General features: G+C 40.6%; 1 protein-coding gene across 8 annotated transcripts; it reads right to left on the bottom strand.

Moving 5' to 3' along the window:
• Positions 1–1,061: 1,061 nt before the first annotated feature.
• Positions 1,062–19,899, bottom strand: LOC131236468 (uncharacterized). 8 transcript variants are annotated; one of them, XM_058233670.1, is made up of 4 exons: positions 19,664–19,800; positions 8,315–8,370; positions 4,380–4,482; positions 1,062–2,502 (listed from the first exon to the last, which is right to left on the bottom strand). In XM_058233670.1, exon 4 carries the CDS (start codon positions 2,487–2,489, stop codon positions 1,419–1,421), a length of 1,071 nt encoding a protein of 356 aa, XP_058089653.1. In that variant the 5' UTR covers positions 2,490–2,502; positions 4,380–4,482; positions 8,315–8,370; positions 19,664–19,800; the 3' UTR covers positions 1,062–1,418. The 8 variants fall into 8 exon arrangements, 6 of the variants coding, with proteins under 6 accessions (XP_058089653.1, XP_058089654.1, XP_058089649.1 ...); XM_058233671.1 differs by lacking the exon at positions 19,664–19,800 and adding an exon at positions 18,560–18,696; XR_009166756.1 differs by lacking the exons at positions 1,062–2,502; positions 4,380–4,482 and adding exons at positions 4,490–4,902; positions 18,560–18,750 and having other exon boundaries at positions 19,664–19,899.
• Between the last annotated feature and the right edge of the window lie 618 nt (positions 19,900–20,517).

The following is a 20,517-nucleotide window of genomic DNA, read 5'->3' on the forward strand; positions in this document are numbered from 1 at the left end:
CCCACTGTGATCACTTTCTGTCTGAAATACATGGGTTATAATTGCTTAATCGCCCATTTCAGCAAAAAGGGTTTTTCCCTGCAAAAGCAAGTCCAAATCGACTTTTTTTTTTCAGTTGATTTTCTGAGACCAATATTATGGTTTTCAGCATTAAAACAAATACTAAACACATGGCGTGCAAACGGTTGAAATGAAGAAATTTGGTCTGGTCCAGGATCAAGCAAATGTCCAGTAATCGAAGGTTAGGATTGCCAGTGAGAAATATGGTGGGCATGCCTCCTCCCCACAATTTGAACGGTTAGGATGATTTATGAGCACACCTTGTGCTTGGACATTGATTGCAATAGTCTGCTAGCGTATCAATGTTTCGATGTTTCGCGATCCTAGACAAGTTACATGCTCCGCCTCTAGTCTACTTATCAGTGAGCTGGGGTTTTCCATCTGTTGACGCTTTATATACACACACATATGCATGTACATGTACGCATACATAACAACATATATGTATTTATGTATATCAGTATTATACATGTGTGTAATTATGCACCAAAAATGGTGGCGACTCATCCTCGCATATGGCAAGATTTACAGCTATCCAGACCGTCCAAATTGCAGGTCCCGTTGTGGATGGAGAATATATATCTAAAACCACACTGATCATGCAATCCTAACTATTCAATCAATGGCTATCAAATTGATGGTTAAAACTAAAGGAGTGATCCAAATTCAAATTGACAAATTAGATGGTTAATGTCATCTACCCAGTGAAAATACAGCCTGGATAGCCGGTGTTACCTGCTGACACGAGAATCTAACTCGAAAATAGAAAGAAGTTATCATCATTGCACTACAGGCAGCATCAATGCCTCAAATAAAGGTAGATACGAACTTTCTTCTTCTTTTTTTTTATTTTTTCTTTTTCCTTTATTTTTTTTTTCATCTCAGCGAAATTAGGGCCGCAGCGGCTTGCAAGAGATCTTGCAATGGTGGTCCATAGCCCCTTTGTATGGAGGTGAAAGAAAATAGTAGATGCAACAAACTGGTAAAAATAAATAATCAGCTAAGAAGAAACAGAATCATTCAATAATCCACAATTAAAATGACAAATATTTCAAACACTAAGAACTGAGATCCAATGTTTGCATGAGCACAAGGCATACCCAATGAATATGATCACCACCCGATCACCGAATCCTTCAGCATCCATGAGATTCTTCAAGGGAAAAAAGAAAAGGAAAAAAAATTAAAATTAAAAAGGGAACTATATTCACCATTCGTCACATCTCCACTTCTGAATCAACAATAAAAAATGGGGCCATATTCATGGATATTATATAAAAGACAGTAGTCAATGCAATTTATAAAGGACCAACCTCCCTGCAATACGGCCCCACCTTTTCTTTAGGCCCCTGCATCCATCACCGATCTCGCTGGCCTCTACGCTGCCGCCGCCGCCTCCTCTCCGACCTCCCCACACTCACTCCTCTCCCTCGGATAGTTGAAGAATCATCTTCTCCGTCGGATGAGATAGAAACAGCTGTCCTGGCAGCAGCAAAGGGAGGAGCGTTGCCACTGCTACTGCCCTCCGACATGCGGAAACCTCTCTGATGAAGCCTCCTCAGACGGGAAGTGAGATTCACATTCCCAGACTGCCCAAATGCTTGTAAGAGAAAGAGGACGTTAAGCCAATTGGGTTCTTCGATGCCTGCTCCATAATTCCCATCCTCATCAATTTCCTCATCCTCATCATCTGTATCAAACCCATGACGATGATGCCCACTCTCAATCACATAATCCCCCAAGACCATTGCCCCAGGCATCGACGACCGTATTGTGCTGATCACGTCCTCCCGCTCCCGCTCCCTTTCAAGCCTTTTCCACTTCTGTTCGAGCATGGGGTCCACCTCCCGTGGCTGTGCGGATGGGTGCTCCACCCTCATATGCTTCCTGAGCTCCTTGTATGTCCCAACAAATGAGCAGTCATCCTGCATGCAGCTTCTCTTCTTGGCATTGAGATACTCACGTGCAGCTTCAACCACCGTCCACCCTTTAACCTGCCCTCGGCACAAGGGGCATGCGAGCTCCATTACTCCCTGCTTCTCATTTGAGCTGAAGGTTGGGTGGTGGTCTGCAGATCCATTCCACAGGCTGTCTTGAACTGGGCCTTGCCCGTGGCGGGGTGACATGTCTTTTGTGTATGCCTTCTTGAACTGATTGAGACAATTGGAATGGCGAAAACTGGTGTCACACATGTATGGACGGCAGCCCTTGTCATAAGAAGAACAGAGAAGGAGGACGGCATTGTGAGGGAATTCCATGCACACCGAACACATTGCATCTTCCCAATCTTTGTTCTCCACAGCTTTGGGTGATTTCTTCTTGCTTGCTTCTTTCTCTGGACACTCTTGACTCCGAGATGGTAATGGGTATGGTGTTGACCTGTGCTGACGGAAAGCAAACCTACGGCAGGCCCTGGTACCTCTTGCCATTTTCAAAAGAAACCTGGACGGTATTCAGAAACATTTACAAGCTTGAGACAGCTCAAGCCAAGAAAAAGTAGAAAAGGCTGTACAATTATCTCAAGGGATGAATCAGGGGAGTAGATGCAGTGGATACTTGAGAAAACTGACAAAAGATACATTGTACATTTTAGGCAAATAGAATTTGCTTCTACTTCCTGTTGCAATCCTCTGATCTTTGAGCGAAGAAACGGAATATTGATTCATGTGCTCTGTTCTTCTACCTCAAGCAACAATGCCGTCTTGATTTACTATTAATACAATGGTTACACAGACGCGGATTGTATGCAACTGGGATTGCAGCAGATTCCTGAACACCTTACGATTCTTAATGAAAAGGCGCCCCATGCACCTGTCAGATGCAGAGCCCACAGTGAAAAGGGCAGGATCATCATTTCACACAAGGGAATCATTGCTATTCACTGTGGGCCCAGCATCTAACAGGCATTCCTATAACCCCCAGTTGCAGGCAATCCATGTCCAATTTACACTTCAAAGATACCGAATTCCCTGCCAGGAGAATTGTAGAGAATAAGCCTTGGAGGCCCATTAGGTAGATGCCTGAAAATGAGTTGATCTCATTTTAGTAAAGTATAACTTTACTAGAGATGATGGTTGTTAGTTATCAAGATTATTTTTAAACCTTATGAGTGAGGAATACGATCTCTGAACATGATTACAATTAACTAAAAGGAGATGAACTCATTTTTAGGTGCCTACCAAGCAAGCCCTTAATTTCCTGATGCCTCCTTTCAAGTCCAGTTTCTTTCTTGAAAACAGACAATTTTGGGATGTGCTTTATTTTTCCTTTGCTCAAAGTTTTCTTTTACATGATGTAATGCAATTCTTTGCTCAAACTTGCTACAAAAAGTCTCTAAACCATGACATCTCTACCATCCTCAAACAGGGTGGGTGTTAGTGTTGTGCCCTAAAAAGTCAATGTTGATCTTGACCGTTGATCATAAAGAGTAAAGACCTGTATGTTAGTAATTCCATTATTGATATGTGGGTTTAAATCATACATGTATTCATGGAAAAGAGAGGGGTTCCTCTCTTGTCCCTGGGCACTTGAGAGTGGATACAACAGCCATGGGCCAAGGCAGAGTTATGGGCCATGGATCTCATACACAAAATGACCATGGCCATTTAAGCAAGCTTGGGCAACCTGTGGCTGTGGTAGCATCCTATGTGACGGGACTGATGATGAGTCAGGATGGGAAGTCTCCACCATCGGGCTCAAGAACAATTTGGTCCCTTGCCTTACCCCTATGGTGTCTTGTTATTAGACCCTTTGAGAGCTTGCATTGGTGGATCAGTTCCAGTCTCTGGATCAGGAGACCATCATCATGTTCAGTCCATATGGAATTGTATATGTACCAACTATGACTAATCCTTAACCCTGAGGACAAATGGAGAATTTTAGGTTCCTAGCATAATGTGCTCTGGCCCTCCTCACAAAGTCAATGTAGAGGTTCATATGTGGGTGTGGATGGGTGCATGCATTAGGATACGGTTGAAGACTGTGTGATCTGATGAGGGATCCAATGGTTGCCTAGGAACACTTTCATGGCTTAGATCTTGGTGATTGGACCATCCATCAAGTTGTTTTTAGTTGGACGGACCCAACGCTCAAATGGTTTTAAATGTTTTATAAATGTTTTCAATCATTGATCTTTTGTTTTAACTGTTAAAAGGATTTTAGTTTCGCTTGATGGTAATCTGATGGGTGAGATCTTGCAGGATTGCACACTTATGATCGAGAGAGAGAGAGAGAGAGAGAGAGAGAGAGAGAGAGAGAGAGGAGAGAGAGAGCTCCATCTCCCCTCTCCTCCATCCATACACCCACATGTGTGGGGTCACCTTGTAAACAGCTCTCCTTGAGCACATCCTTGCCCTACTCAAGGGTGTGAGTGGCAGCTCTCCACTTTCTCCTTCATCTTGGGATAGATCAGGGAGAGATCTCCTACATCGGAGAATTGACATCAGCATCTTCTTCTTCACTATCAATAAACCGAAATCAAAAATATGTTTTGTATCAGTTTTCTTGGATTTTGATTGTATTCCACCTGGGCTCCTGGAGTAAATAATGTAATGTTTTTCGAAAGTTTAAATTTGGATGTATTTACAAAACTCTAGTGACAGGCATATCGACTGTGCCCAAAAACAATATAATCATAGCATGTATCGACCCTGTCAGACCCAAATTGGTCGAAATGCTTTTTGGGCCCAAACTAAATCTTGAAGAATTATTGAGAAAATAGGGAAAAAATGTAAAACACCAGAATCTATTCTCTCTCTCTCTCTCTTTCACTTTTTTTTTACATGTATTCAGTGGTGTAGCAGACCATTAATTGATAAGAATGTTGTTTCTCGGCTAGATTAGCTGAAAGTCAACAACCAATTAGGCCTTAATCGAACACAAAACAAGCATATTTGGCAGATTTTTTTATTTTTTTATTTTTTTTGGGGGGGGGGGGGGGTTGCTATTTTCCTTAAAAAATGGTTTCCAAATAGGGATAGATCTAGTTCTGAAATAAGTTTATAAGCTTCCTTGTGGGTTGACATGAAGACAAAGGTGAAAAATAAAAAATATACAAAACAAAGATGGCCTTTATGGCCATATCAGCCCTATATTGGCCAATATGGCTCTCTTTTTTTTCCCATAAGTCGATTCACCCCGGTATCATGTATCGGTGGAAGTTGATATAGTTACAATACATCTGATACCATAACCATCTTTAAAGCATGCTTGAACCTCAAAATTCCACGTTGACTTTCCTATCATTGGGAAATAGAGGCAGCTTTTGAATATTGGTATCGCCGTATCATTTCCATATCAGCCATATACAATATGTGATACATGATCAAAACAGCCCACCCTAAAAAGGGCCATATCGGCACGTATCATGGGCTGATATGCCTATAAAGGTTGATACAGGCTGATAACCCATGAAGACAAATTTTGAAAAAAAAAAAAATCAAAATTTCTCCCATTTTCCTCCTTTTATCATTTTCAACCATGGATGAAGCTTAAAAGGTCATTTAAGACTAGATCTAGGCATATTGTGGGGATCAAAACAAAATATTTGAGTGAGATTCAATGAACTAAAGTAGAATGGACGATTATGGGAAAAAACAGAAAGAAGGATGAATCATCCACTTCTTTCATGTTTTCATCTTCTTTTTGTTTCAATTCAATGTTGAGCATTAATTTACCAAATCTTGCTTGATTTGTGTTGAATTCGACCCATCATGTTCAGCAACTTACATTCAGCTAATGCGAAGTCTTAAGATCCTCAGAATATTTATCACTACTATATATAACATGAGTAGCCATGGGCAAAATTTTCCACACTAGCTTTTTGACTTGCTAAAACTTTTCCCTATAAAAGGACATACAAAGGGTTTTTAATCTAATTAGAGGGCATTTAGGGAATTCAGAAAGTATGGTCATGTGCTGGACGAATTCACACATTTATTCTTCGAATGAAGGCTACTCCCATGATAATTCACCATCATTTTACAGAAGTTAATGACTATCTCCTCACATTGGGAGCAAGTACAATTATCTACACCTCTCAAATTGCAGGTTGCATTGTGGATGGAGTATATCTCTAAGACCCCAGCAATCAGTCAGTTCTAACAAATCAATTGACAGCTATCAAATGCATCGCTAGAAGTAATAGTGAGTGGTTAAATATCATCTTCTCCGTGTAAATTTTAGCTTGTGCTCCATCCAATGTTGGGTCAACAATTTGGGTGGTTTAGATTGCTGTAAAACTGCAACCTCTGTATGCTTGAAGTGTCACCACCATCTTTATAACAAAAGAAACCTAATTTTTACAACAGCCTTTACCTCTCTTCTCTCCCACCATTTGCTCATTCTACGTGTTGCACATGCCAGCAGTATAGTAACTTTATATTTGGGAACACGTATACATTTTTTGCAGTCTGTTTAAAGCTTAGTAACACAACCTTCTGACAAGGTGTAACCCCCACTTCAAATTTGGGTTCACAACTAGTGCTCTAGGTCAGCCCCGCGCCCGTTTCCTATGCTTTTGCACTTGCCAACATTGTGAAATAGACATTTCCCTACTCTCACTCCTGCTTCACCTCATGCTTTATGCAACTAAGGTTTTAAGGCATTCAGCTACCTGTTAGAAGGAATGTCAACCAAAATTTTGAGCTAGACTTCACGAGACTTATTTTGGAGCCCAATCAAGTTCGTAGCATGATGGCCAAGGCCTACCCTGAATAATTAGGAGCCAAGCTAGGCTCACTCTAAAACGAATACTGAAATGTATTTCCACATGCAAGTCTTGAGTGAACTTCGTATTTTCACAGGGGGATAAAATTTCACATCGGAATGAGGAAGCTCAAGAAGGTGCAGGTTCTGAAAAACAATAAGCAACCAGCGTCTACTGTGACAAATGGTTCAAAAGTACCAAGAGTATCAAGATACGTATTCACATCAGTATTGAACTTGGAGAAATTTTTATTCTTTTTTTAGATAATTAACAAGAACCTTTTGAATATCGAGGTGGACAATTGCTGGTGTTAACCCTTCCACGGGGGGTGGTTTAAAAAGTTAATGATAATTTATTAAAGGGAATCATTGTAAGACAATAGCATCCCTTTTCACTTCTTTTTCCCCTCAACTGACAGCTTTTTAGTTTTTACATGACCAAAATGTCCTTGCCTTTTGGAGATGCTCTTGTACCTACTTTGTCTTGCGGGAGAAGCTTTGTAGCACCAATCCCAATGCATGACGTGGCCCTCACAGTGATTGGACCCACTTGAAGGCAGATCCAATCCGTTCATTCTCTTTGTGGCCCAACATATCAATGGGAAGACGCTAATTTCAGTGTAGTCCACCTTATCTGCAGATGTGGCTCATCCTTTGGCTCATGGCCTTTTATGAAATTCCAATTCCAATGGATGAAGTGGATTCGACACATACCCACGGTGGGCCCCACAAACAGTGTCCAAAGACCCATCAGTAGGGCCAAGTTGATCAAAGGACCTGTTTGAGTTTTTTTTTTTTTTTGGTTTTTTTACAGAGCTTCTTCTTCTTCTTCCTTTGGAACCTTCCTACATGAGAGCCATCACCACCCTCTAGTGGAGTTCTTTTTCTGGCATGTGGCTACTAGCGCCACGTTCTCCAACATACAGCATTCCTGTTCGCTTTGACCAGAAAAAAACAACCGTTTCGTACATGACAACCACAACCCGTGGGACCCACCACCACGCTCCCACGCTCTATTCTCTGGCGGACCATTCTCCTACATTCCATCCTCAGGCGTGAGAATCAGGTTGGGTGCGCATTCCTCCCCACTGGCAGGGAATTAGGTCAGGTGCACATTCCTCCCCTTAACAAATGACAGCCAAGACCCTTACTACATGAGGTTCAAGGTTAGCCTCTATTAAGGGTTGGGGTTGTCATTATGGGCACTTAATGCTTGTCATGTGTTAAGGGTCGTGGTTGTCATTTGTTAAGGTTATGGTTGTCATGTGTTAAGGGCCGTGGTTGTCATGTGTTAAGTCGTAGTTGTCATGGGAAACAATATTTTTTAAGCATAAAAACAAAATGCAGGAAGCAGAGTAATCCTTGCTTACATCTTTGAACTTGTCTGACAAGAACAAGTTTAGGCCACTAATTTACCAAAGCAGGAATAACAGCATGGACTGTAAAACATGCCTTCCCAGATGAAAATGCAATATCTTTAAGAGCATGAGGCCAAAAGAACAGTTTTGACTCCTTTGCATGCACAAGATTCTACATAAACATCAGTTACCTGAAAGCCAAGGACAAAATGCTCTTCTAAGGATCTTGATGTGTTTCCTAAGCAGGCTGAAAAGATTAGACAATGTCCAAACGGTGTCAGTCCAACAATGAAACAGGATTAACGTACAAGGATAATGATAACATGTGTAATGCTTGCATGTTATGTGTGCACGCCAAAGAAATGAGATTCCAAGGCTCCAAATTCAACAATGAAACAGGATTAATGAACAACGGTAGTGATAACATGTGTAATGCTTGCATGTTATGTGTGCATGCCAAAGAAATGAGATTCCAAGGCTCCGAATTCCAACACATAAGATTAACTAAATCACATAATGATGGTGCAATCTGTTTGTGTTGTGTTAATCACAAACTACTCTTGATGAAGGACATAGAATCCTATTCAGTATATTCATAACTAAGCATAACACAATCATGGACATTCTAGACAAGTTACTTAGTGTCATGGAGACGTTAAAATGTGTTTTTTTAAAGGGAGAGACTTCTTCTTCTTCTTTTTTAAACTGTGATGATATTTCGTTAAAAGAAAAGGGCCGCAGCCTGAAAATACAAATATACAAATATACACAAAACAAAATACTGCTAAACACACCCACCCTCAAGGCCTAAAAAGAAGCAAAGAAATCTAAGCTTCTGCCCATTCTTTCACAAAGAGAGAAGCCCTTCTAAAGACATCTGAAGCAACTTTCTTCTCGTCTCTGAAACATTGGTCATTTCTTTCCCACCATATGGCCCACAAAATCACTAACAAACTTAATCTTCACCTCTTCTTATCCAAATGTCGTATCATGCCAAGAAGTAGATCTTGGATATGCTTGGGGAAGACCCATAGAACTCTGAAAGATAGAAGAACAAGACTCCACACCTCCCTCGAAAAGGAACAATGAATAAACAAATGATCCACTGTTTCCACATCTTTATAGCACATCAAACAAATGTTTGGGAGGACCATCTTCCTCTTGCAAAGATTGTCAATAGTAAACACTTTATTTCTCCCTACTAGCCAACTAAAAGCCGCCACCTTCAAAGGAGCACCATAGCGCCAAAGATGTGACATAGGAGAAACACCATCATTCTTTTCATGCTGAGGAGTCGAACCAATCCTTTAACCACTTCAAAGAATCCACATCTGAAAGCACCGGGGAGCAATTCTTTAGAAGCTGGAGCAAACTAACAAATTCTTCGATTTCCTCATCATCAAGATTTCTTCTAAAAATGAGGGTCCAAGAAACTTCCTCACATCTCACTGAAAAGCAATTGGATTCAATCCCGAAAGAATGATCATCATCGTTCAAAAGCAAGGAATTGGGAAGATGGGAAATAGTGTCTGGATAAAGAAAAACTCAAAGATTCAAGGACAATATTCGTTCCCTATCGAATTACCCAACTTTATTTGTAGAAGGCCCACTTCCTGTTTTCAATAGTGTATCTCATTTTGGAGAAAAAGCATGCGATCTCATATGAGAATTAGATCGTTAGCAGGCATATATTCCCAGAATGCACCCAACATTTGCTCTGGTTGGAGCTTCTCGTTTTCCACCTAATGTATTTCTTACTCAATTCTCTAAAGTCTTCTGGTGATGTCGATAGCTACTCAAAGCTCTTTCGTGCTGACTTCTACGTTTGGCCTCATCTGCCTTAGCTAAATAGAGATTGAAAGAAGCTTCTATTTATAGTCGTTGGAGGCCCTTAACCCAAAAATGTGGTTCCGTAACATGGATCATTTCAAACCTTAGCTAATCATCAATCCCCAACCTAAAGTTGACCGTTACAAAATCATGTGATTTGTCCCCATTTACGTTCCCCCACTGGCTCCACAGTACCCTTCTGACTCGTCTTTAACTAGCTTCTATTTGTCTTTTACTGGCTTAATTGCACCTAGCTACATGATAAAACTCTCATCGGCCAATTGTCACTCACCAGTGTAATCCTTATTTAGGAAAATTATGTTTAGTCGAACCCCTCTCTTTATTAATCTAATTAGACACTTGCATTTTCCCAATCCAGTACCCAATACAGCTATGTAAGTACAGTGACCGATACAACATTAGCTCTAACAACAAGCAACAATAAATACCAGTACAGCTTTTAAAGTACAACAATAGCAATCGTTCATTCTGGAAAACCTCACTAGCTCTGTCTATCAATACAGCTCTTACAGACGCCAGTACTAGTAAGTTAGCTACCAGTACAGCTCACTATTTAAGTCAATTATCTATTAAAATCCACTAACAATGCACTAGTGACGAAAAAAATCAAAAGTGTCATCAAACTATAATATAGAATGTCCAACCTGCATTTCGGTTTTCTCGAAGAAAAAAAAAATCCACTCGAAAGGTTAAACCAAAAGGAAGAATAAGGCGTCTCGTTACCATTTTTACAGATTTTTACATCTTTCTTATCCCGATTGGTTTATTGTAAGCCCGTTCAAGCTAGGCTTCCCATCAACCAATCGGGAACCCAAAAAGTCTTATCTTTCTCCACTTTCTTATTGCGAGCATTAGCCTCATGGGCAAAGGTTACACTTCAAACTCAAAAAGGCAAAGCATGGAGTCGTGCCATATATCTTAGGAGGTTTGCTTATACCTCTTACGAGACACATGGGGCAATTAGTTTACTTTCCAAAAAAATATAAGATTTCGCACCAAGGCTCAAACCATTCTTCAGAAGAATCTATTGGTCAAAATTCTTGTGTCGAGGCTCCCTCCCAATCATTTAATTTATCAGTAATCACTGAGTCTACCGACAACAAACAGGTGACCCAAAGCAAAGGAGCTTTGGTCCGGAAAAACCAGAAAAGACGGTATTATGGCCAATTTCACCACATTCCCATAAAATCATCCATTAGTTTGAATGTCATTTTTCCACCCTATAGATTATAGGTACTACTAGTAGTAGTAAGCCTAATTGTTCGACACCAACTCCCCATCCTAATATTAGACGACGCTTTCCAAAGGCATTAAAGGCAGAGATGATTGTAAGTATCCCACTCTCCCATGCATGACAGTGAATCAACCCACTGTCCAAACTTCAAAACCTGTTAAAAAACAAAGCTTGCTTGAAGGGCTTCACCTCGCTGAAACAAATTCAACTTCAACCGTTGTCGCTCTGGAAGCCTCTCAGTGCCGAGGTCGATCGGTTGCCTTTAATGATTTCTTCAGCAATGGATCCAAATAGGGAGCACATTGCCAAGCTATTAAGATCACTAGAGGGGGTAATGTGCTTGGGGGACCCAATACGAAAAAGTGGACAACAAGGACATTCAATTTCTCAAAAGCAACATCCCTATCCTACTTCTGGGATGTCTACTTCGTTCTACTGACATGCATTCTAAGTGGACTTGGTGCCTGGTGGTATTTGTTGCCCAAGCCCCAATTAGTGCAACCTGCGGCTTGCTACTCTGCAGAGTACACAAATGCAATAAAAGTTTTGCATTGTCCCTTCATATAGCTTGGGTTCATGTTCGTTCATCCGAATTAGTTTCGGAAGCCTTCAACCAACTGAAAAGCTCCAACCGGCAAATCGAAGACTTTGGCAATAATGGTTGGAGTTGTTGTGCTAGGCACGACACTAAAAGAATCCATAAGGGATTAAGGGGATCATTAGTTAGGGGGAAAGAGGGTCCATCATCTTTTGTTCGTTTCTGCGATGAAAGAAGGTTGATTTATGAGAACAGAGGACTGCTCTTGAAAAGGAAGATCAAGCCTTTTTCATGTTGTTGTCGTCGTAACAGCTACAATTGCGAAGGACAAGAGGAGGGCCTCTTCACATCACAGACTATACACTACTCACTGTAACAACTAAAATTACACAGGACAAGAAAGACGCAAAAATCTGTAAAAATGGCGACGAGACGCCGTGTCATTCTTTTTGGTTTAGCATTTCAATTGAACTTTTTCTCGAAAAAGTCGAAATACAAGTTGAACACTCTATTACATTTTGATGTCACTTTTAATCTTTTTCGTTACTGGTATATTATTAGTGGACTCTAATAGTTAGTAGACTTAAAGAGCGAGCTGTATCAGTAGCTAGCTTACCATAAGAGTTCTACTAATAGACATAGATAGTGAGGTCCTCTAATTGAACGATTGTTATTGTTGTACTGTAAAAGATGTATTGGTAGCTATTAATACTTGTTGTAAAAGCTAGTATTGTACTGGTGATTGTACTTACACTGATCAGATCAGTACAGAGATAGGGGTTCAGCCAAATATATTTTTCCTAAGCAAGGACTACGCTAGCAAGTGATGATGGGCCGAGGGAAGCTCCATCATGTAGCTTGGTACAAATAAGCAAGTAAAAGACAAGTAGAAGCCAGTTAAAGAAAAGTGGGCAGGATACTGTGAAGCCAGTGGGGTACGTAAACGGAAACAAATCACATAGTTTTGTACTGCTCAGATTTGGGCTAGAGATTGACAATTGGCTAAGGTTTAAAATGATATATGTTACAGATTAAGACATTGTTGAGTTAAGGGCCTCCAACGCCTATACATATAAGCTTCTTTTAGTCTCTATTTGGCAAAGAGAGACGGGGTCAAACTTAAAAGTCGACAAGAACGTGCTTTAAATGGCCATGGATATCGCTAGAAGACTTGAGAGAATTAAGCAAGAAATACGTCAGGTGAAAAACGAAAAGTTCCAATGAGAGCAAATGCTGGGTGCGTTATGGGAACATATGTTTGTTATCGATCCAATTCTCATATGAGATTATATGTTTTTCTTAGAACGAGATATGCTCACTTGAAAATAGGAAGTGGGCGTTGCTCTTTTTTTTCTTTTTTTTTAACACACGCACACACACCCCCCACACTCACGCCGTAATGGAATTTCACCACCTATGGATACAAGAACCCTTGACCGGGTGTTGAAACTCCCAAGAGTCTACCACCCGTGCAAGAGCAAGGATCCAAAGAAGAGGGCGTTGCTCGAAGAACAACAAGAGCTCATTGTGCAAGCTGTCACCCTCGATGACCAAAGAAACTAGAAGAAATGAAAAGGTAGTGACACTCAATAATGCAGGGGCATTTTCACACTAGGCTCAAGTGGGGTCGCCTGTGGGATGCAGAGGCACACTCGGGGTGGGTGACCCATGTGATTTGGGACCCATGGGGGAGGTCTCGTGTTCAAGACTCCTCATCAGGGGTAATTAATGTGCATTTCACACTGGGCTTGATTGGGGTAGCCCGTGGGATGTGGGGACACACTCGGAGTGGGCGGCCCATGTGATTTGGGGCCCACGAAGGGGATTCGGCCGAGGTCCTAAACCCATGCGATGTGGGGCCTAAGCTATGAGATAAAGGGATTAATTCGTCATACTCTAACAATTCGAGCTTTTAGAGCAAGTGGTTAATTGTCCTGCATCACTCAATCACAGCCAGAGCTCAAGTGGGATCTGTCAACATTCTTGGCTCCCCAAGATGCTAAAGCCTCCGGAGTCCAGGAAACCAAACAATGGGTGGTCCCCTAAGCCGCCCTATAACACCCATCAATCCTCGTAATATTATCTTACCGTGTTATTTTGTTTGCTTTAAGTTGTAATTGGCTCAAAGAGCTCTAGCTCTATGTATGGTTAATGATCTGTTAATTGTTTCTTACTCACAACAATAAATTTTTCACAAAATTGAAAACAGCTAGGGAATATAAGAAAAAATGCCTAAAATGCCAACAAGGTGCTAAAAAGCTATTGCGCACTAGCTTACGTTTTTCAGCATGGCTTCAAATCTTATTACTAAGGTAAAACGCGCTAGTGCGCTCGGTAGTTTTTCAACTTGCTTTTTGGTTCTGAGCAAAATAGGAGTGACATTCAAAAACAGAATCCTATGTACGATACCTTAGAAGTTCTCCATTGAACTCGGGTTTTAACACTTTGTAGCTCTAGTTGTAAGGTAGGGTTTCATCCATAATAGAAAAAGGGGTCGAGTCCAACCAAGCATTTTTTATTGTCTCCCCTGAGGAAATGAAGAAGATGGGCCTCCACCATGTTGGATCAGGAAAATAGGGGTTCGAACCCCCTATGATAGGGCCCTGCAGTGCAAGGGCTTTGGATACAATACAATTTCACTTCACAGCATGGCCACAAAAAAGAATGAGCTTAGCTCGCTAGGAGCTATAACATAAAGTAACACTCGCATCCATTGAGAAGAGCAAGATTGGTTGCAAAGGGGTACACTCCAAAGGGGTAGTCTATGAAGAAAGATCTACGCCAGTGGTGAAAATGACATCTGTCAGATGTGTCATTGTTGTTGCTACCGTAAAGAACCGCCATCTATATCAACTGGACGTGAAAAATGCATTCCTTTATGGTGACCTGCAAGAATTAGTCTGCCTCTCCCTCTTGGATTTTCCAAGCTTGGATTTCTCACTGTGTGTGCCATCAAAGAAATTCCTTCTTTGGTCTAAAGCTCCATCAGCTTGGTTGCTAAATTCAGTTGCACTGTGGAAAGTGGTGGCTTCATCAAATCATTATCAAACCACGCTATGCTCATTAAGAAAACACGAAAAGGCATGGGACTACTTTTAGTCTTTGTGGATGACATTGTGGTGACAGGAGATGATGCAAAGAGTATCAAGCGACTGAAATCTCATCTTCACTTAGTCTTCGACATTAAGGATTTGGGGGCAAGGTATCCTGTATCGGTATCGGTTGGCGTAACGGTGCCCTCCGAAACCGATACGGATATGGGGGCGTAACGGCGATACGGGGGCATAACGGCCCGTAACGGTGCAAAATATTTTTTTTTGCCAAAAAAAATATGAAAAAATATGGATTCAATCCGGAATATTCTAAGCATTCCAAATATGCATTCATTTATAAATTGGAACACGTTTATGGTGGTGTAACGGTCCACTCTTTGGTGAGAAGTTGTATCGGACTGTCTAATGAATTTATGAACCAGATAACCTGAATTTGACTACAAAATTTATATATTTAATTTTCTAAATATTTAATTTATATACTTAACAACTTGATATCATTTCTCTCAATAGTTCTTTAAAAAAATGAAATTAAATTCAGGTAGATGGCGTTGCCAATTTGGGGCTGACTTGGAGGACCAATCTATACACCAAATCGGCCTCAAATTCATGCAATTTATTGTCATTATCCCACTTATGAATTGGTGGACATTTATTGGATAGTGAATCATGAAAAAAAAATCAAAAGACCCTATTTTAAAAAATAAAAGTCCACAAATTAACAATTAAAACTATTCAAACAATTTGATTTTGGCATTGTGAGTTAGCAATTGCAGTTCATAATTTAATTGCTAAATTTTAAGTTAATATATGTCTCGTGTACAATTTTTTAAGGCTCGAATTAGGCGGGACTCGGACTGTGAAGTATAGCACACGTGTCAAAGTTTTTTGGGCCCCACCCGTGATGAATGTGTTATATCCACACCGTCCATTCATTTTGCCAAATAATTTTAGGGCATGAGCCCAAAAATGAGGCACATCCAAAGCTCAGGTAGACTGCACCATAAGAAACAACACTAATTAAACGTTCACCATTAAAAATTTATTGGGGGCTACAAAAGTTTTAGATCAAGCTGACATGTGTGTTTTCTCTTCATCCACGTCAGTGTGACCCAATTAATAGGTTAGATTGAAAATAAACATTACAATGGACCTTAAGAAATTTTTAATGGTGAGCATTCTATAACCACTGTTTCCTATGGTGTGGTCCACATGAGATTTGGATATTATTAATTTTTTAGATCCTGATGTAAAATTACGTGGCAAAATGGATGGTCAAAATGGATAAATATATACATCGTGGTGGGGCCCACTCAGGTCTGATCAAATCAGATTGGATGGAAAATAAACGTTACTGTGGGCCCTACGAATTGTTTTACGCTGAAAATATTATCTCTGCTGCTATTTTTGGTGCAGTCCAGATGATCTTTGGATATAATTCATTTTTTGGGTAGTGCTCTAAAATGATCTCTGAAAATAGATGAACGGTGTAGAGATGTAATAAATACATCACTTTGGAGCCCATATAACTTTGATCTCATTTGAACCGTTCGTACAACTCGGAGCTCGAGGAGTGTCAGCACTCGTCTTAGCGTGACACGTACCCTAGCTGGTGCGTGGTACGCCTGAAAAAAAAAAAAAAAAACAGAGAGAGGGAAACTGAAAAGAAAAGAGGGAAAGAAGAGAGAAGAAAAAAGAGGGAAAGAGGGAAAGAAGAGAGAGAGAAGAAGAAGAAGAAGAGGAGGAGGAAGAAGGCCGCAGCCTCAACCTCAACCTCAACCGGAGCCGGGGCCGCAGCCGCAACCACAGAAGAAGAAGAAGAAGAAGAAGAAGAAGAAGAAAGAGAAGAAGAAGAAGAAGAAAATAAAGGAAAACAGGTATTTTTTTTATTTTTTTTGAAGGCCCGTAATAGCCGTTACAGGTCAGTAACGGGCCCGTAACGGCTGTTACGTGTACAGAATATGGACTCGGCCGATACGACCCCGAAACGCGTAACGGGTACCACTGTTACCGTTACGTATCGGCCATTACGGCCGATACATAACCGTTTTGTGACACCTTGTTTGGGGGACCTCAAATCTTTTTTGGGCATTGAAGTTAAAAGATCAAATAAAGGATTTTCTCTCAATCAATGTAAGTATGTCACTGATCTCCTCTCAAAGAGTGGCATGCTTGTAGCCAAGCCTAGTGAATTGCCGTTGGAACAGCATCACAAGTTAATAGTTGAATCAGAAGAGTTGATTGAGAATCCGGCTATGTATAGACACCTCGTGGGAAGTCTCGAATATTTGAAATGTTGTGGGCATTGTCAGCCAATTCATGCATAAGCCTCGAAAGCCTCACCTTGTTGCAGTCTACTTCTTAAATACATCAAATTAAACCCCGGTCTCAGTTGGCTCTCAAGGTATCACTGGATATTCATATGTTAATTGGGCCGGTTGCCCTGAAGACAGGAGATCTACCACTGGCTATTGCATCTTCATTGACAATAGTCTAGTTGCCTGGAAGAGTCAGAAGCAGTCTATTATAGCAAGGTCCATTGCAGAAGCAAAATACCGGGCAATGGCCTCCACAGCTTGTGAACTTATATGGATGAAATCTCTACTTTGGGAGATGGGGTTAAGGCATCATCAAGCCATGGATATGTTCTGTGATAAAAAGAGTGTAATTCACATTGCCTCCGACCCAGTATTCCATGAAAGAACCAAGCACCATATAGAAATTTTGGACTGTCACTTCGTGAGGGAGAAAGTGATTTCTCAAAAAAAAATTTAAAAATAATAATAATAATAATAATCATTGTATCAGTCCAGTGGGCAATACAAACGTAATGAAGGCCAAGATTCAACCCTCTCATCCAACATTAAGTTCCTTAAAGATTCCCCCAACAAGTTCAATTTGACCTTTGATGCAATCTAATGACTGCAAAGGGGGTCTCCCCTGTTCCAGTTACTCCATAATAGGTTCCAAGAGATGGAGCAAATCATTCATGGCTATATAGATGGTCATATCCGTCATGTTGACTGTTAAGGTAACAAGTTGGGAATTCAAGGAAGACAATGTGGTACACCGTACACTACCTGAGGAAGAAGCTGTTAAATTGTGAAATGGTAGTGATTTGTGATGGGATAAAGTCTTACATGTAACAGCACTCAAAGGAAACATGGCAACATAGGAGTTTTATAACTCGTGTTAGTTGAAACCACATTCCATCTAATTACAGTTATCCTACCAGACACTCCCACACATGATACACAATCAAGCAGGACTTTGCCAGCAACAGAACAAAACTAGGGGGCTAGACTCACATGCTTGGTAAATTTGCTAGGCATGAATTACGAAATTGTCGCATCTCATCTAACTTTGCTTTGTGATGGCTAAAGTCATACATGTAAGTAAGGAACAGCATATGAAGGAACCAAGGCTAAATACGAGTTGTATTAGTTCAAACCACATTTCAACTGAATTCCAATCACACTAACAGACATTCCTGCATATGACATTTAACAAAACTGGATTTTTGCTAACTTTGCCTGGGACAATTGATGAAATTGTGGCATCTCATCCAATGACCAAATGTCATTAATCTATCAAACAGAAACCCCCAACAGTTGCATTAAGCGTGAAGCGAAGTACAGCAACAGATTTGGATGCGGGAGCAGCAAAGCTTCTATTTCAACAAAATATTAGCAAGTATACATGACTAGGAAGCGGAAGCGGGAGCACGAGTCTGAAGCAAGATACAAAGTGGGAGCTGCACCTGTTTAGAAGGATCCCGAGTCCCTGACACAGATCACAGGCCCAATGGAGGGCTGATCGAGCAATTTAAACCATCCAAATTTGTCCGTTGAATTTCAAGCATGGACCTATAGCTTGTGATCATCAATTTGATGCCCAACAACTGGACAGTAAAGATCACCCTATCAGTTGGATTTTCAATATCCACCCCACCTACGATTTGGAAGGTCTGGATTAACATACATATTTGCCATATTGCACATTGAGTGCGTTATCACAATTCAACAGATTGAGGCAAGCGTAAGCAGTAGTCTACCCCAAAATCAGGCCTCACTGCACATTCTCCAAATTCAAAGAGAAAAAGGGAAACAAATTTCCCTTGGTAGAGATATCTAACCTCCAGCTACAGAGTAATAATCAATACACAATATGCAAATCTCAATTTCGGCAGCAGCCCATTTACATGGGAATCTCACCAAAAACATGATCTTTACAGTTTACCCCGTCTGAAAGAAAACAAATAAAAAGGATTTAAAAAAACTACGGTCAACGGATCAAAATGGCTCCTACCTCCCAATAGCGCGATTCAAATGCAAGATAGATTACCAGATATCCATATGCCTCGTCGATCGTTTCCCGATTAAAAGAAAAGCACAGATTTCTAACAAACACCCACCAAAATTTATACAACGAGCTGTGGTAGATTGAGGGCAAAGATGTCCCAAAAAAATCAACGGACGTGATTTGACGGGCATCGTTTAAAAAGAAAAGAAAAAAAACGATTTGATGGGAAGAGAAATGGCCAAAGACAGTGGGAATATTAATTAAAAATGATCAGATGCTGAGATTCTGCAGAAATGAATAAATTAAAGAGAACGCACATGACTTTTGGCTTGTAAGCATCTGAGATTCATGGCAAGATTGTAATAACGGAGACGATATTTACACCCGCCCTTTTTTAGTGCTCGCTTGCATGCATCTTCCATTTTAGGTAATGAAACAGTACAAAAGTGTACTGCTTCATTTCCTGTGGTGGGTGAAAAAATCAATTGGGGTTGGTGTAGATATCAAATCCCTTGTAACAAGGGCGAAAATGAGGGGCAAATGAAGAGAGATTGAAATGTACCTTGAAAGACATGAGAGTTGTTGGAGAGAGAGAGAGAGAGAGAGAGAGAGAGACAGGTTGGGTCGAGGGCGGAGATGAAGAGAGCGATTTCGATGCTCCTTCTCTCCTATTTTTAATGTTCGGGTTGGGGGAAAGGCACGGAAAGAGAGAGGCCGCGGACCACATTTTATGGCCGAGACTGGTGTGGCGATTCGCGCGAGGAGATATTGAAGAAATGAATCGCGGCGCCCGTGTGAGTGGTAGCGCGTGTGCGAGATCGGGGCCGATTATTGGGGGTCGGATTAGGTGTAGTGGATGTTACCCTTACCGTGTGGGGCCCACCTTGATGAAAGTTCTGTATATCCACACGGTCCATCTATTTTCCCTGCTCACTTTATGACCTGATCCCAAAACTCAAGTAGATTCAAATCACAGGTGGACTACACCATTGGTAACAGTGGTGAATGGCCATTAAAAAAATTTGTGGGCTACAAATATTTTCGATCAAGCATAACTTTGTAGTTTCCCTCCATCCTGATATAGTTGACATTGTTAATGAGTTAGATGGCAAATAAACATTAAAGTGGGCCTTATAAAGCTTTTAATAATAAATGTTTAATCACCATTATTTCTTATCGTGTGATCTGTTTTAGATTTCTCTACTTGATTTTTGTGACTACATTCTAAAATTAATCTTGCTAATAAGTTAACTGGTAAATAAACATTAAGGTGGACCTTATAAAGTTTTTAATGACAAATATTTAATCACCACTATTTCCTAAGTATGCTTTATTTTAGATTTTTTTACTTAATTTTTGTGACTATATTCTAAAATGGACAAGAAAAATAGATAGACAGCATGAATATATGAAAAC

The sequence above is a fragment of the Magnolia sinica genome, chromosome 2 (assembly GCF_029962835.1).
Source record: "Magnolia sinica isolate HGM2019 chromosome 2, MsV1, whole genome shotgun sequence".
Lineage (NCBI taxonomy): Eukaryota > Viridiplantae > Streptophyta > Magnoliopsida > Magnoliales > Magnoliaceae > Magnolia > Magnolia sinica.

Coding starts and splice junctions, on each gene's coding strand:
- LOC131236468 (XM_058233666.1), bottom strand. CDS start 2,489: ATGGCAAGAGGTACCAGGGCCTGCCGTAGGTTTGCTTTCCGTCAGCAC.